The sequence below is a fragment of the Barbus barbus genome (assembly GCF_936440315.1).
Source record: "Barbus barbus genome assembly, chromosome: 34".
Classification (NCBI taxonomy): Eukaryota; Metazoa; Chordata; class Actinopteri; order Cypriniformes; family Cyprinidae; genus Barbus; species Barbus barbus.
The window spans coordinates 25,341,793-25,359,744 of NC_136762.1; the positions used below are offsets into that span (position 1 = coordinate 25,341,793).

General features: G+C 38.9%; 1 protein-coding gene across 6 annotated transcripts in view; it reads left to right on the forward strand.

The window, feature by feature from the left end:
- The first annotated feature begins 1,208 nt into the window (after positions 1 to 1,208).
- The window catches only part of LOC306854320 (E3 ubiquitin-protein ligase rififylin-like), a 36,639-nt gene continuing 19,895 nt past the window's right edge, over positions 1,209 to 17,952 (forward strand). For 2 of the 6 annotated variants that reach the window (XR_013782817.1, XR_013782818.1), the window contains exon 1: positions 1,239 to 1,396. Coding sequence is in view for 1 of the 6 variants with exons in the window: in XM_079392226.1 (XP_079248352.1) it covers positions 1,370 to 1,396 (27 nt within the window). In the remaining 5 variants the exon portion in view is untranslated. Of the gene's footprint in view, positions 1,397 to 17,952 lie in introns of all 6 variants that reach the window. The other 4 variants (XM_079392225.1, XR_013782816.1, XM_079392224.1 and 1 more) reach the window with 4 other exon arrangements.

Sequence of the window (17,952 nt, forward strand, 5' to 3'; positions counted from 1 at the left end):
AGTAAACGATAACGAAGGATTGAAATATGGACTCTAGCGATACAGTCAAATGTTTCACAACTTTACATACTCAACTCTACTACGATATGAACCTGAGTAAATTATAAATGAAACTGTATCACTCAGCAAAGGCTACAAAACAAGGCAGGTTCTCCAGTCAAGATACACATTAGTTATTATTCCAGCAGAGGTCGCTGTCTTCAATTCTGTCTGATCCTAATTCAGTTTCTCAGATCACAGAAACTTAACTCTATACAGTGAGCTCGGGAATGGACGTTGCCTCTAACGGGTCGTTTCTATTATGGGCTATACTGTAAACGAATTAATTAACTCGTGTTGTAATTTAAGAGACTTCTATGAAAGTGGATTAAAACACACACACACACACACGCAAGCACACACACACACACACACACAAAGATGAAAATAAAGATAAAACAAGTTTAGCAAATAAGCCAGGTTTATTTCAGTTAGTCTGATCTATTGTCAGTTGATTTGGTTCAAAGTAAGTCAGACTAAATGAAATAAGCCTGGCTTATTTGCTAAACTTGTTTTATGAAACAGGCGCCCCAGATTCCTCTCTTACACTTTTGTTTTACCGCCAAAAAAGACTTCTTGTAATTAAAGAACTGATAGAGATCTAATAAGGCTAATCAAGATGGAAAATATTATTTGGGGTATGAGAAAAAATCTATAAATTATGAAAAATAAAAAGCAATGTGAGAAAACAAAACTAGTTCGTTTAATATTTTGTATTATGTATCTAATATTAATGCATTCAGGATTGGCCAGTAAGCTACAATGTTTCAGAGTAAACTGAAAAAAAAAACTATTTCAGTATCATTATTTATATGATCATCTGATACCTGTTACTTTTCTCAACGCTGGTCAGAATGGACCAATCACAGTCGTCTGAGATTAACCGGGATTTAACGTTTCCTGTTGGTGTATTTAATCCATTATACGTTTTAATGTTCCAGTATCTTCAATAAAAACTGAAACTTATTGATTCTGTTTCTGAGCCGCCAAATACTTCTTAGAGTTTAATTCATGTATTTATTTTTAACTTTTTTTTTTACATAAAAATATCAAAAATAACCCTATTATACTTTCTATTATTATACTATTATATTTAATTTGTATTATTTAATGGTGCAGTGGTTGTGCGTCAAAAGCGTTGACATTCGACGTGCGCGTTCTCGTGTTTTGAACTAGTCGGACGTGCTCGCGCTCCTGTTAACGACTCTAGTAACTTACCTCAGAAACATCAGAAGTGTCCGAGTTCAACTATAACATTAAAAGCGGACGATTTGTTGAAAGTCTTGATTTATTCGGTGAGGATTATCGATCAGTTCGGAGTGTTGGACATATGCGGTGTGCGAGCGCTTCATTTGAGGTAAGTTTAATATAAAGAGAGTAACTTAAGCTAGAAATGACACAAACTCTACTGTCTTTTACTTTCCCTCACAGTGATATATATCTCTTCAGTGTTTTAAACGCTTCGTCGCATGATACTTTATGAAACTTCAAAGTGTGATCCTAACGTTACTAATACTCTGATTGTGTAACATGCTAATACTATGTTGACAATACTGTGAACTATGTTTTAATAACCTGATAATACGCTATACATGTATAACTGGCCTGACACGATGCTTATATATACTGTATCATTTCAATTCAGTAGTAATTGTGATGCTTTTCTGCGAGCCTTACACGATTGGTGTTGATGAACAGAAGTTGTCCTGTTTAAAGAGGAAGAGTGAGCTAACACACGGATGTTTGAGGTTTCCAGGTCGTTGTGTGAGTTGATTTGCACAAAGAGGAAGATATGATCAGAGTAAAGCCCAGATGCTCAGGTTCTGCACACTGCCTTTGCTTCTCGCGTCCAACAACAGCAGAAGCAGTACATGTGTTGCTTTGTTTGGTTTCTCTTTATAGATGTCAATGTCTTCAGTTTTATGTCCCAGGATGTCTGTCTGTGTCTGAACCTCACACTTTACAAGTCATGACTCATTTTCAAGATGAAAACACTAATTAAACAGACACTCTTTTATCCTAAAAATAAAACTACAATGCTATATATTCATAAATTCAGATGCCTGAATACACCTAAAGGCTGAATCAAAGTTCATTTAGATATTTTTCCAAGCGTATGAAGTAAAACACGTTCAACATTAATTGTCCTGATATCATAATGAAGAAAAAAAGCAATGAAATTCTTGAAAAGAAAACTTAGTTTGGCATGTTTTATGGTTTCTTAAACAAAGAAAAAAAAATGACTGCTCACAGCTTCATTATATTTGAGATTTTGTCAAGGCATATGGACTAACATGCAGACAAAAAAAGGAAATTGTCATAGAGGCTTAAACTTTTTAAAATATCAGAATTTTTTAAGACATTTTATCAGAACTTTTATAACATGGCAAGATTAGCTGAAGTTATAAAATAGTTTGACTCCTTAAAAAAACAATGATATAAATTAATAATTAATGTTATTTGTAAAGATGGTATTTCAAAAGTGAACATGCATTCAAGGTGTAAAATAAAATATAAATATGTATTACACTGTTTTTACGTGATGGTTACACATTTTTAAAATCATTCAATCGAAACTGTTCACAGAGTGTTTGAAAACCAGTTAAACCCAGCTTAAAAAAAGATTGCATTCTAAGAACTTGGCACAACTAGAATTGGAAAATATTTTTCTATGTTGTTTATTTTTGTGCCATTCAAAATTTGGGAAGTGTGATGTCATTATGTCTTGCTGCTGATCTCTTTCCCCGTGACCCCCATTTTTCTGCATTGCAAGCGTTGGTATTTCCTTCAGAAAATGCAAATGGAGTTTGTTCTACTTTCTGTAGCAGTGTTTCCAGTGCTGCTGGTAAGCCTGTTGGTTACTAATGGGGCGGCTCTCGGGTGCTGATCTTGTAATGGCTGTTCAACTCTTGTGCAAATAAAGAGCTAAACCCAGATTCAACATTCTAGTCAACTATATTTAAAAGCAAACAAAAATAACGCATTAACACAATTCCCACTGGAGTCATTGCAGTAAGTGTGTGTGGCATTTACACCAGTTTATATAGACCTGCAGTCATTGTACCTTCAAATCCTTTCCACATTTCAAATTCCGTCAAACCTCATGGGTCGTTTATAATTCCAGTCTGCCCTCAAGCACATGACCTGTCAGCAGTCACTCCAGGCATTACGAGGATCCTCCTGCTGTTGAGAAATCGGTCTCAGTGTGTGTTGTGTTGTCTAGTCACAGTGCAGCTATTGTTGGTCTGTTTCTAGGGAGCGTTTGGGTGTACTGACACGGGGGGCTGGAGTATTTTATGACCGCCCAGTGGTAACAGTGTCCAGTCAGCTGGTCGGTGAGGGCTGTGAGAGCATTTGTTGTTTTGAACTTTGCACGTGCTGCCATGTTTGCTGGAAGCTGTTACTTTTTTCTTTGATTCTTTGATTAATAAACACTTTAAAAGAACAGCATTTATTCAAAATAGAAATATTTTCTAACAATAGAGGCCTTTACTATCTATTTTATCCATTTAACACATCCTTGCTGAATAAAGTTTATTTAACTTTCTTTAAACGTTTTTTTAAAGTATCTTTGAAAAAGAAAGAAAACCATTTCTGAATAGTTTATATTGTAACAAAATCTCTATTTTGACTAAACACTGTTCTTTTTAACTTTTTTTTTTTTTTTTTTAAATATCACAGGTCACACAAAATACAGGATAATAAAAAAATAAAAAAGCAGTACAACTGTTTCCAACATTGATTAAAAATCAGCGTATTAGAATGATTTCTAAAGGATCATGTGACTCTGAAAATACTGCTTTGCTTCACAGGAATTAATTGCATTTTAAAGTGTATTAAAATAGAAAACATTTATTTGAAATTGCAATAATATTTCACAATGTTATTTTGTGAAATATTCAGTATTTTTTATCAAATAGATACAGCCTTGATGAGCATAAGAAACTTCTTTAAAAACATTTTTTGATCCAAACTTTCGAAAATGTTTTCTCAGGTAGCCTAAAATGTACATCATTTAGTTACATCAAGGGTCAAATCAAATATAAATAGCACATTAAAGTTCAAATTTACACACTTTTTTGTGTGTGTGCTGTACAGGTCTGGTATAAAGAATGCTTTTGCTCTGGTGACAGAAATGTCCGCCCAATAGAGAAAAGTTTTGCTCAGCAAGAAAAGAAAATAGAGGGAACATTGCTCCCACGGGTCCTTAAATTTGAAACAACTAAATTGAACAGTTTTTAAGGCCTTAGACAATTTTAAATACGTTAAATGGAAATAATTTTTCAAATTGCCTTAAATAGATTTTTAAGAATTCTGCAGATACCTTGTAAATAGTAAAATAAAACTCTTTCTTTGATATTTGTGTATTGAAAATGTTTTTGATTGACATTTATGGTCTTTATTTTATTTGGGCTAGTTAAATTAATTTTCGGGCTACCAAAATCTGAAGAGTACCTGCCTGAAGGGCTACCAGGGATTTAGAAATTTTGCGAGCCCTGAAAAGGATTAATAATGTAGGTCTATTTTCAGAGCCTCATATTTACCAAGGGTGCCAGTAATTCTGACGACGACTGTATTTGAGGTTGATGTTGAGGTTGTATTTTTTACTTGATGTTTGCATCAGTTGACCTCCGAGTTTCCTTGTCATTGTGGAGGTTCTGTAAGCATCTTCAGGCTGATCAGAATGGTTTTGGATGTAGCTCTAAGGGAGAATATTTTCTTTTTTTCCAGGTTTTGTCAGAGTAACGGGATCCTACTGTTAGCTAGTCTCTTTCTTTGGGCTTTGTTGCTTTTCGAGGCAACCTGATTGCTTGTTCCTTCAGTGCCAGGAGAATCTGGCTGGGTCACCATGACAGTAACTGTGTGTAATGCACCGGTTAGCACTGTAGGCCATGAATAGAGCGCCACAGGGGAGTCCGGCCAGTCCTGCTGGGTGTCTTGACTTCCTTGTTATTTGACATCTCAGTTGGCTTTGCTTTGTAGTCTCTTCATGATTCTTGATGTTTTTAAGTTTTGCAGCATGACATTGTCTGTACAATCACCAAAGAGCATCATGTCCCAAAAATAATATTCTTTAATATTCTTTCTTTATTGGCCACTGTAGGCAAAACTAAAGAAGGACATGAGTACCTGTCAATGATTAATCATGAAAACACCATCACATGATTTAACTCATTTTGTTTGTTGTTCATCAGACACCAATTTGCATCCACACTGTTCACACTTGACTTTCAGTCTGCTGTTTGCGGTCAGCACTCTGAAGATGATTAGATTTAGATTACAAATAAATGGAACTGAAGCTCTTGATGTTGTTTGAAACAATAATTGCAGAAATGTGTATACTGTATTATTATCATTGTAATTTTTGCATTAAAAAATGGGTTGAAAAGAGTGGTGTCCTCTTAAAAACAAGTATAATAACAAAAATAATTTAATATTTAAGTACAATAAGATAAAACACAATACAAAAGTTAAGTAAAACAAATGTTTACAGATTAAAGTGCTAAATAATGCAACTATGAAGAACAATAACAAAGAACCAGAACATTTTAAACCAATATCTAGACATCTATTTTTTTTTTTTTCTTGGACTCAAATGTTTTAGTCCAGATTAAAATGTGTAAGTGTAAACTAATTAGAATTAAATATTAGGCGAAGTCTTTAAGTATTAGGTGTTGTTTAATAAGCACCATTGAGAATAAAGAAGCCAAGTCAATATTATTTGTATAGCAATTTTAACAATGCAAATTGTGTCAAAGCAGTTTTGCATCAGCTTGATATAAAGCTGGGTGGCTTTATATCAGCTTTACAGTATTTAGACGGGGAAATAGTTTATCAAAATGGTGTCATTCTCCTCTGGCCAGACAAAATCAGCAGTTTAAATCTAGGCTAAAGCAGAATCAGATTGTGCAAAGGACTCATCTGGTTACTGTGGTCTGGTACCGATGGCCGTCTTGGAGACAGGGTCTTCACTGGGGATCAGTCTCTGGGGCTCATCTAGGGGTCCTGGCTGTAGAGGTCATCTCTAGGTGCTGATCCACCATCTGATCTGGATACAATCTGGATCTGGGTGGCTACGGTGATCTCGGAATAAGAAAGAAACAGAATAATATTAGTGTAGATGCCATTCTTCTAACGATGTAACAAGTACATCAGGTGTTTTGGGAAGTGTCCCCGGTTCCGGTTGACCTAATTAATGCAGCTTAACAATCCTTTAATGGATTTGAATTATAGAAATGCGATAGTGTATTATGTGTAAGCCAGGTTAAAGAGATGGGTCTTTAATCTAGATTTAAACTGACAGAGTGTGTCTGCTTCCCGAACAGTGTTAGGTAGATTGTTCCAGAGTTTGGGCGCTAAATAGGAAAACGATCTCCCGCCCACAGTTGATTTTGATATTCTAGGTATTATCAAATGGCCAGATAAGAGCTCACTCAAATACTGAGGTGCCAAACCATTTAGGGCCTTAGCAAGATCTTAAAATATACAGTGGGTACGGAAAGTATTCAGACCCCCTTAAATTTTTCACTCTTTGTTATATTGCAGCCATTTGCTAAAATCATTTAAGTTCATTTTTTTTCCTCATTAATGTACACACAGCACCCCATATTGACAGAAAAACACAGAATTGTTGACATTTTTGAAGATTTATTAAAAAAGAAAAACTGAAATATCACATGGTCCTAAGTATTCAGACCCTTTGCTGTGACACTCATATATTTAACTCAGGTGCTGTCAATTTCTTCGGATCATCCTTGAGATGGTTCTACACCTTCATTTGAGTCCAGTTGTGTTTGATTATACTGACTGGACTTGATTAGGAAAGCCACACACCTGTCTATATAAGACCTTACAGCTCACAGTGCATGTCAGAGCAAATGAGAATCATGAGGTCAAAGGAACTGCCTGAAGAGCTCAGAGACAGAATTGTGGCAAGGCACAGATCTGGCCAAGGTTACAAAAAAAGTCTGCTGTACTTAAGGTTCCTAAGAGCACAGTGGCCTCCATAATCCTTAAATGGATGACGTTTGGGACGACCAGAACCCTTCTTAGAGCTGGCCGTCCGGCCAAACTGAGCTATCGGGGGAGAAGAGCCTTGGTGAGAGAGGTAAAGAAGAACCCAAAGATCACTGTGGCTGAGCTCCAGAGATGCAGTCGGGAGATGGGAGAAAGTTGTAGAAAGTCAACCATCACTGCAGCCCTCCACCAGTCGGGGCTTTATGGCAGAGTGGCCCGACGGAAGCCTCTCCTCAGTGCAAGACACATGAAAGCCCGCATTGAGTTTGCTAAAAAACACCTGAAGATTCTCTGGTCTGATGAGACCAAGATAGAACTTTTTGGCCTTAATTCTAAGCGGTATGTGTGGAGAAAACCAGGCACTGCTCATCACCTGTCCAATACAGTCCCAACAGTGAAGCATGGTGGTGGCAGCATCATGCTGTGGGGGTGTTTTTCAGCTGCAGGGACAGGATGACTGGTTGCAATCGAGGGAAAGATGAATGCAGCCAAGTACAGGGATATCCTGGACGAAAACCTTCTCCAGAGTGCTCAGGACCTCAGACTGGGCCGAAGGTTTACCTTCCAACAAGACAATGACCCTAAGCACACAGCTAAAATAACGAAGGAGTGGCTTCACAACAACTCCGTGACTGTTCTTGAATGGCCCAGCCAGAGCCCTGACTTACACCCAATTGAGCATCTCTGGAGAGACCTAAAAATGACTGTCTACCAACGTTTACCATCCAACCTGACAGAACTGGATCTGCAAGGAGGAATGGCGGAGGATCCCCAAATCCAGGTGTGAAAAACGTGTTGCAACTTTCCCAAAAAGACTCATGGCTGTGTTAGATCAAAAGGGTGCTTCTACTAAATACTGAGCAAAGGGTCTGAATACTTAGGACCATGTGATATTTCAGTATTTCTTTTTTAATAAATCTCCAAAAATGTCAACAAATCTGTGTTTTTCTGTCAATATGGGGTGCTGTGTGTACATTAATTAGGAAAAAATGAACTTAAATGATTTTAGCAAATGGCTGCAATATAACAAAGAGTGAAAAATTTAAGGGGGTCTGAATACTTTCCACTTTTTATTACACTGTATATGATGTTTAACAGGGAGCCAGTGCAGTGTTGACAGAACCGGGCTAATGTGGTCATACTTCCTGGTTCTAGAAAGAACTCTCTGCTGCATTTTGAACCAGCTGGAGTTTGTTTATTAAACGTGCAGAGCAGTGTTAATTTTGGCAGGCATTTTTGATTTAGTCTTAGTCTTTATCTTGAGACGAAAATGCTTAATAGTCTTAGTCACATTTTAGTCATTTGAGTCTTTCATAGTTTTAGTCGACGAAAAGTCATTGCATTTTTGTCAACTTTGTCATTACTTTTAGTCAAACTGCAGTTACCAACATTTATTTTGGTAGCTATTTTATATGTAGTATTCAAACAAAAATAGTCATTAATTCTTCTCTCTTTAGACCAAATCAATTAAGCTTAGTTATGAGAAATTTGAAGCAAGGATTGAATTTGGAAAAACTGGAATAAATTTTCATTTTTTGGTAGAGATATAAATTAAACTAATTTTTCAGATACAGTAGGTTTACTTAACAAGTATACATTTATTTAACATCTTTTGTTGGTTAACATTTATGACAGATCTGGGGTCGACAATATAATTGGCCCGGTGGCCCGGACGTGCTTTTAAAACCGTCAGGGCCACCAGATCGCTCCAACCACTAGCCCGGTGGGGCCAGTAAAAATAATGCCTCGATTAAAAAAAAGTCTAATTTCACATTAATTACCTGTGGTTCTGTGTTTTGATTTCTGTTAAATAGTCTCGGTAACCACCGCTAACACGTTACGTGATCCCGACAGTTACAGATGCAGCGGTTTATGCGGTCCGTGACATCTGCACCGCCTTGCTCGCTCCCGCGGTTACGCGCGCAAACTGCACACTGCTGCTCAGCACCTACCTATAGCTACTATTAAGCTAGGCTACAACGCCGGGTAAAAAAAAGAAGGCAAGGAAGAGAAAATCACCAGAGGAATTGAGGGAAAGCGAAAGGGAATACGAAAAGAAAAGGCAGAGAAAGTTTCAGCCCCATTGGCGAGACCGCTGGAATTGGCTGGGCTTAGGGGTGTGCAATATGACGATTTTAGATCATGGACGATAAAAATGTCTCCACGATCTGCTTTTGAAGAAATATCGTAGTATCCTGCTACAGCACACATTATGTCAAATACAGTTCTGGTGCCTCCGTCTCTATATACTGTACAACACGACATACAGCAGTAGAGTTACTCTGACAGGACACTGCACTGATTCGCGATCGCAAAAGTACATTATTTGCACACAAGCCTTGCTGGTTAAATGTTTAATTCGCGCGCTGGTCTGACGTGCGCGTTTTCTGAGCACATACACCTGAAGCACACGCACTAAAAAGCCTGTCTAACACCGCCTGATTACTCAACTAACTTATCTTTTGCGCTAATACTGTCAAAACACACAAGGTTTACATACAGACTCAGTTGGTTATCTCTAAAATGAAAGTAAATAGTTAAGAGAGAAACGGATGCGTGCCTGTATATTAGATGCGTGCAGCTCTTAAAGGGACAGGACACTAAACATGCTGTCGACTGTCATTAAAGGGATAGTTCACCCTAAAATTTAATTTCTGTCATTATTTACTCACTCACATGTTGTCCCAAACCTCTATTAATTTCTTGTGCTGAACCCAAAATAAGATATTTTGAAGAATGAGGGTAACCAAACAGTTGCTGGTCTACATTGACTTTGATAGTAGGAAAGAAAAATCCTGTGGAAGTCACTGAGGACCAGCAACTGATTGGTTTTCCACCTTCTTCAAAATAGCATTTATGTTCAGCAGAAGAAAGAAACTCATTCAGGTTTAAAACAACTTTTGAGTAAATGATGGTATAAAAATAAAACATCATGACAGAATTGACAGACAGATGACAGAATATTTATTTTTGGGGGAACTATTCATTTAACGTTAACAAAACGCAAAGAGAAAAATCACCCACTATTCTTGACTGAAAATCTTTAATACAGTTGCTTTAGGAATCAGTCTGTCTAGTGTTTTCTTTCTATATTTGTTCATTCAATTTCATTGAATGCTCTGCTAAATACACCTATTGTACCTGAAAATAAAGCACTGTTTGTTTTATTTGTCTATTATGTGTATTTGTAATGTGTATCTTTGTTCTTATTTTTTAATAAGAAAGATAGAATGATGACAAAGATTTTTATCTTCGCCCACTTTGGCCTAAATATCTGCCATGTCTTTTTTTTTTTTTGTTACCTTGAAAGGCTTTGTCTTTCTAGTTTGGCTGTAATGCTCAGACAACTTGTAAAACCAACATGACAAAGAATCGTGATAAAATCGTGAATCGTGATATTTCAAAAAAAAAAAAAATCGTGATATGATATTGTTCCCATATCGCCCACCCCTAGCTGGGCTACGATCAAGAAAAAAAGAGGTTTACTGTGAGCTCTGCAGATCAATGCCCACACATGCAGACAAGTAAGTTAGAGAAAAGTTAACGTGTATGAAACCTATGGTATGAACATAATATAATGAATTGCTGTGTGACTACGGAGAATGAATCCTATGCAATAGGTTTATTTGCACTTGTTTCATGTTTTTGCACAGTTTTGCTGCACTTTGCACTAAACCTACCTTAAAAAAAAAAATGTTATTCATGTTGTTCAAGCAAACTGTTCTTTTTCGTGATTATTGGGATCAATACCCGACGCGTTGACCTGGGCCAGTGAACTTCAAAAGACACTGGCCCGGAGGGCCAGTGGCAAATTTCCCTTATTGTCTACCCCTGCAGATAATTATGAATGCTATCCATGTATGTAATAGCCTACTGACATATACATTCAGTTTTCACCCACCTGTTTAAGCTCACTTAAACATAACGGACTGTATTTCCGTGAGATACTCTACATGAGAGACATTTGGACTGCTGTGTGTGTATTTGAGTACTGAGAACTGATCACGCGCTGTATGAGAACTGAAGAAGTGGAGCGTGTGCGAGAGAGAGCACTTCTATCAGTGCGTTTCCGCCTATCGCACCTTCACTAACTTTAAGTTAATCGACAATGAATTTTGACTTCCGGGAAAAACGGGACGTCTGGTCACCCACTCCCTAACCCTTCGGGTGCTGAGGCCATTGTTTCAGATCCCTAGTTCGCGTTTTGGTAGCCTATCCGTCCACTGCAGCTGCCATGTAAACGCACCTTATCCAATGACAGAGACGCACATTTTGAAAGACAAGACAGTTAACTTAGCCTATAGGATGTATTTTGAATGTCTGGTAGTCCTCAAATAACATTTTAGTTCCGTCTCATCTTGTTAATGAAGACGCGCATAAATTTCGTCATAATTTTTATCATCAGATATTAGTTTTAGCTCGTCAACGTCTCGTCTTAGTCACAGAAAAAAGGTTTGTTGACGAATGTTTTTCGTCGTCGTCTTCGTCAACGAAATTAACACTGGTGCAGAGCAACCACCCAATAAAGCATTACAATAATCTAGCGTCGAGGTCATGAATGCATGAATTAATGTTTCTGCATTTGACATTGAGAGCATAGGTCGTAATTTAGATATATTTTTAAGATGGAAAAATGCAGTTTTACAAATGCTAGAAACACGTTTTTCGAAGGACAGATTGCAATCAAAAAGTATGCCTAGGTTCTTAACTGATGACGAAGAATTTACAGAGCAGTCGTCAAGTATTAGACAGTGATCTAGGTTATTACATGCAAAAGTTTTTGGTCCAAAAATAAACACCTCTGTTTTTTCAGAATTTAGCAGTAAGAAATTGCTAGTCATCCAGTTTTTGATATCAACTATACATTCCGTTAGTTTTGCAAATTGGTAAGTTTCATCAGGTCGCGAATAAATATAGAGCTGGGTATCATCAGCATAACAGTGAAAGCTAACACCATGTTTCCTAATGATATCTCCCAGGGGTAACATGTAAAGCGTGAAAAGTAAGGGGCCAAGTACTGAGACTTGAGGTACTCCATACTGCACTTGTGATTGGTATAATACCTCTTCATTTACTGCCACAAATTGATGGCGGTCAGATAAGTACGATTTGAACCATAACAGTGCACTTCCTCTAATGCCAACATCATTTTCTAGTCTATTTAAAAGAATGTTGTGGTCGATAGTGTCAAAAGCGGCGCTAAGATCTAGTAGCACTAATAGAGAGATACAACCATGATCAGATGATAAGAGCTGGTCGTTTGTAACTATAATGAGAGCAGTCTGAGTACTATTATATGGTCTAAAACCTGACTGGAAATCCTCACATATATAATTTTTCTCTAAGAAGGAACATAGTTGTGATGATACTACCTTTTCTAATATCTTTGACAGAAAAGGGAGATTCGAGATCGGTCTGTAATTAATTGACTTGGTTGTGTTTGTTTTCTTCTAAAAGAGACATAAAGTAAGCAGATCTAGCAGTTTTTAATGCTTTTCTGTAGGATAGGGTATTTTCCCGCAAAGCTATACGAAATACCTCTAAATTTGGTTTTCTCCTGCTGCGCTCCATTTTCCGGGCTGCTCTCTGTAGGGCCCGAGTGTGCTCATTATACCACGGTGTTGGACTCTTTTACTTAATCTTCCTTAAGTGTAAAGGAGCAACCATATCTAAAGTGCTAGAAAAGAGAGAGTCCATATTTTCTGTTACATCATCAAGTTGTTCTGAGCTACTGGATATGCTGAGGAATTGAGGTAAATCAGGCAGATTATTTATAAAGTAGTCTTTTGTGGTAGAAGTGATGGTTCTACCATATTTGTAACAAGGAGTTGTCTTTACAGCTTTAGCTATATGGAATATACACGAAACTAGATAATAATCTGAGATACAGTATCATCGCTCTGCTGCAATATTTCAATGCCACTGACATCAATTCCATGTGACAGTATTAAATCTAGAGTATGATTTTGACAACGAGTAGGTCCTGAAATGTGTTGTTTAAAGGGTAACTAAACCCCTGGTCAGAGCCTAACTCCACCCACTGGCAATATTTGAAAAATGCTGGAAAAGTGGGCAGAGCCCAGCGGAGTCAGAGGAGACGAACCGAGGGCGGGGCTGAGCGGGGGGCGTGCACCTGAGACCCGCAGTGGTGAGCTCGTGCAGGGGCGTGGTGAGCTCATGCAGGGGCGTGGTTAGTAAGTGCCATCATACATCACAGGGGTATGCAATGTCAAATAGGAAAATTCAACTGCAGTAGCCACCGTTCAACTTGAAGAGGCCAGCACTCAGACGTTTTTTTTAAACATATATTGTAGAATTAAAACACTTTATAATTAAATGTCAAAACATTTACTCGAATCAATGCACATCACTAATAAAGACACAGTCTTACAGATCATTAACTCAAAAAAGTTGTTTTAGGGTTTAGTTACCCTTTAACACCAATGGAGTTTAGAATGTCTATAAATGCTGATCCCAACGAATCTCTTTCATTATCAACATGGATATTAAAATCACCAGCAATTAGGACTTTATCTGCAGCCAGCACTACCTCAGATAGAAAATCAGCAAATTCTTTAATAAAGTCTGTATGGTGCCCTGGTGGCCTGTATGCAGTAGCCTGTACAAACATCACAGGGGATTTATCATTAACACTTGTTTCTTTGGATAACGTTATATGAAGCACCATTACTTCGAACGAATTACACTTGAAACCCGACCTCTGAGAAATACTGAAAATATTGCTACAAATTGTAGCAACACCTCCCCCTTTACCTTTTGGACGCAGTTCATGTTTGTAACTGTAATCTTGGGGGGTAGACTCGTTTAAAGTAATGTATTCATCTGGTTTTAGCCAGGTTTCTGTCAAACAGAGCAAATCTAGTTTATGGTCAGTGATCATATCATTTACAAAAAGTGCTTTTGTAGAAAGGGATCTAATATTCAATAAGCCAAGCTTTATCATTTGTTTATCTGTATTATATCTGTTTTTTATTTGTTGAACATCAATTAAATTGTTACTCTTACTTTGGTTTGGATGTTTTCTGTATTTTCTAGTTCGGGGAACAGACACAGTCTCTATAGTGTGATATCTGGGTGAAAGAGTCTCTATGTTCTGAGAATTAACTGACTTCTGTGACGTGAGGCGGCTAGCAGACGGTCAGTTTAGCCAGTCTGTCTGCTTCCTAACCTGGGCCCCAGTTAGTCAAGTACAAACTCTAACAGTGCGTTCACACCAGACGCGACTTGCGCGAATAAATTGTGCTATTCGCGCGTAGTTGGACGCTTGAACATTTTAGTTTACTCGCTTCATTCGCGCGTGAAATTCACTTCACAACAAACGCGAATTCGCGTCAGGGAGGGCTTCTGCCAGGCGGCTCCAGTCTCGTTGGGAAATGGCTGACATATAAATAACAATTTTTTTACTATACTATTGTGTGTACTTGACTACTAGAGCAAGCCACACGTCACTAGTAGAGCAAGCTCCTGGTTGGTTAACGCGTCAAAAGGCCGAAACGGTCAATTCGCGCCGCGTCATTCGCGCTGCCTCATTCACGCGAATCGTGCCGCAGGATATCTATTCGCGTCTTTGCATTGACTTAACATGTAAATCACTTGCGCTTAATGCTTCATTCGCGTCTGGTGTGAACGCACCATAAGACTATGTGCCATATTTCTAGAGAGAAGAGCGGCGAGGGATGAAGACCTCTGAAGATCGCTTTTCAACAGGTCAGGTCTGCCCCAAAAATTCTTTCAATTGTCTATGAAACCTATGTTATTCTGCGGGCACCACTTAGACATCCAGCCATTGAGTGACGACAGTCTGCTATGTATCTGATCACCTCGGTAAGCAGGGAGCGGACCAGAGCATATTACAGTGTCTGACATCATACTTGCAAATTCCGGTAAACATTGAACTATGGTGGCTGGTGTCTCTATTTTAACGTTCCGTACAATAGAATCGCCTATAACTAGAGCACTTTCATCAGGTTTCTCAGTGGGTGCGTCAGTTAGTGGGGAGAACCTGTTTGATGTTTTGATCGGAACGGAAGAGAGGTGTTTTGACCCGCGACTAGGCCGCCTCACAGTCACCCAGTTGCCCTGCTGCACGGGCTCAACCAGAACCGAACAATGTACAGGACTCCCTGAGCTAGTCGCATCCAAAGCAGTATCTACAGCCCTCACATTCTTACTGTCCTCAACTATAGTTTGGATGCGTGTCTCTAATTCTGAAATCTTCTCTGTCAGCCTAACTATTTCCCTGCATTTATCACATGTGAATCCCTCATCGCTGACAGAGAGAGAGAAACTATACATGTGACATGAAGTGCAAACAACAAGAGCAGGAGAAGAAGCCATTACTCACCGTGATTAAAGAATGATTCGCTTACCACTGTTGTTTGATGAACTCGTGAAAAACGGAGCGAGAAAAAATAACAATAATAGAAACGCGAATGGAACTGCGAGTGACAAGCTAACCGGCTAACGAATGCTATTCAAGACGAACCGAGGGCGGGGCTGAGCGGGGGGCGTGCACCTGAGACCCGCAGTGGTGAGCTCGTGCAGGGGCGTGGTGAGCTCATGCAGGGGCGTGGTTAGTAAGTGCCATCATACATCACAGGGGTATGCAATGTCAAATAGGAAAATTCAACTGCAGTAGCCACCGTTCAACTTGAAGAGGCCAGCACTCAGACGTTTTTTTTAAACATATATTGTAGAATTAAAACACTTTATAATTAAATGTCAAAACATTTACTCGAATCAATGCACATCACTAATAAAGACACAGTCTTACAGATCATTAACTCAAAAAAGTTGTTTTAGGGTTTAGTTACCCTTTAACACCAATGGAGTTTAGAATGTCTATAAATGCTGATCCCAACGAATCTCTTTCATTATCAACATGGATATTAAAATCACCAGCAATTAGGACTTTATCTGCAGCCAGCACTACCTCAGATAGAAAATCAGCAAATTCTTTAATAAAGTCTGTATGGTGCCCTGGTGGCCTGTATGCAGTAGCCTGTACAAACATCACAGGGGATTTATCATTAACACTTGTTTCTTTGGATAACGTTATATGAAGCACCATTACTTCGAACGAATTACACTTGAAACCCGACCTCTGAGAAATACTGAAAATATTGCTACAAATTGTAGCAACACCTCCCCCTTTACCTTTTGGACGCAGTTCATGTTTGTAACTGTAATCTTGGGGGGTAGACTCGTTTAAAGTAATGTATTCATCTGGTTTTAGCCAGGTTTCTGTCAAACAGAGCAAATCTAGTTTATGGTCAGTGATCATATCATTTACAAAAAGTGCTTTTGTAGAAAGGGATCTAATATTCAATAAGCCAAGCTTTATCATTTGTTTATCTGTATTATATCTGTTTTTTATTTGTTGAACATCAATTAAATTGTTACTCTTACTTTGGTTTGGATGTTTTCTGTATTTTCTAGTTCGGGGAACAGACACAGTCTCTATAGTGTGATATCTGGGTGAAAGAGTCTCTATGTTCTGAGAATTAACTGACTTCTGTGACGTGAGGCGGCTAGCAGACGGTCAGTTTAGCCAGTCTGTCTGCTTCCTAACCTGGGCCCCAGTTAGTCAAGTACAAACTCTAACAGTGCGTTCACACCAGACGCGACTTGCGCGAATAAATTGTGCTATTCGCGCGTAGTTGGACGCTTGAACATTTTAGTTTACTCGCTTCATTCGCGCGTGAAATTCACTTCACAACAAACGCGAATTCGCGTCAGGGAGGGCTTCTGCCAGGCGGCTCCAGTCTCGTTGGGAAATGGCTGACATATAAATAACAATTTTTTTACTATACTATTGTGTGTACTTGACTACTAGAGCAAGCCACACGTCACTAGTAGAGCAAGCTCCTGGTTGGTTAACGCGTCAAAAGGCCGAAACGGTCAATTCGCGCCGCGTCATTCGCGCTGCCTCATTCACGCGAATCGTGCCGCAGGATATCTATTCGCGTCTTTGCATTGACTTAACATGTAAATCACTTGCGCTTAATGCTTCATTCGCGTCTGGTGTGAACGCACCATAAGACTATGTGCCATATTTCTAGAGAGAAGAGCGGCGAGGGATGAAGACCTCTGAAGATCGCTTTTCAACAGGTCAGGTCTGCCCCAAAAATTCTTTCAATTGTCTATGAAACCTATGTTATTCTGCGGGCACCACTTAGACATCCAGCCATTGAGTGACGACAGTCTGCTATGTATCTGATCACCTCGGTAAGCAGGGAGCGGACCAGAGCATATTACAGTGTCTGACATCATACTTGCAAATTCCGGTAAACATTGAACTATGGTGGCTGGTGTCTCTATTTTAACGTTCCGTACAATAGAATCGCCTATAACTAGAGCACTTTCATCAGGTTTCTCAGTGGGTGCGTCAGTTAGTGGGGAGAACCTGTTTGATGTTTTGATCGGAACGGAAGAGAGGTGTTTTGACCCGCGACTAGGCCGCCTCACAGTCACCCAGTTGCCCTGCTGCACGGGCTCAACCAGAACCGAACAATGTACAGGACTCCCTGAGCTAGTCGCATCCAAAGCAGTATCTACAGCCCTCACATTCTTACTGTCCTCAACTATAGTTTGGATGCGTGTCTCTAATTCTGAAATCTTCTCTGTCAGCCTAACTATTTCCCTGCATTTATCACATGTGAATCCCTCATCGCTGACAGAGAGAGAGAAACTATACATGTGACATGAAGTGCAAACAACAAGAGCAGGAGAAGAAGCCATTACTCACCGTGATTAAAGAATGATTCGCTTACCACTGTTGTTTGATGAACTCGTGAAAAACGGAGCGAGAAAAAATAACAATAATAGAAACGCGAATGGAACTGCGAGTGACAAGCTAACCGGCTAACGAATGCT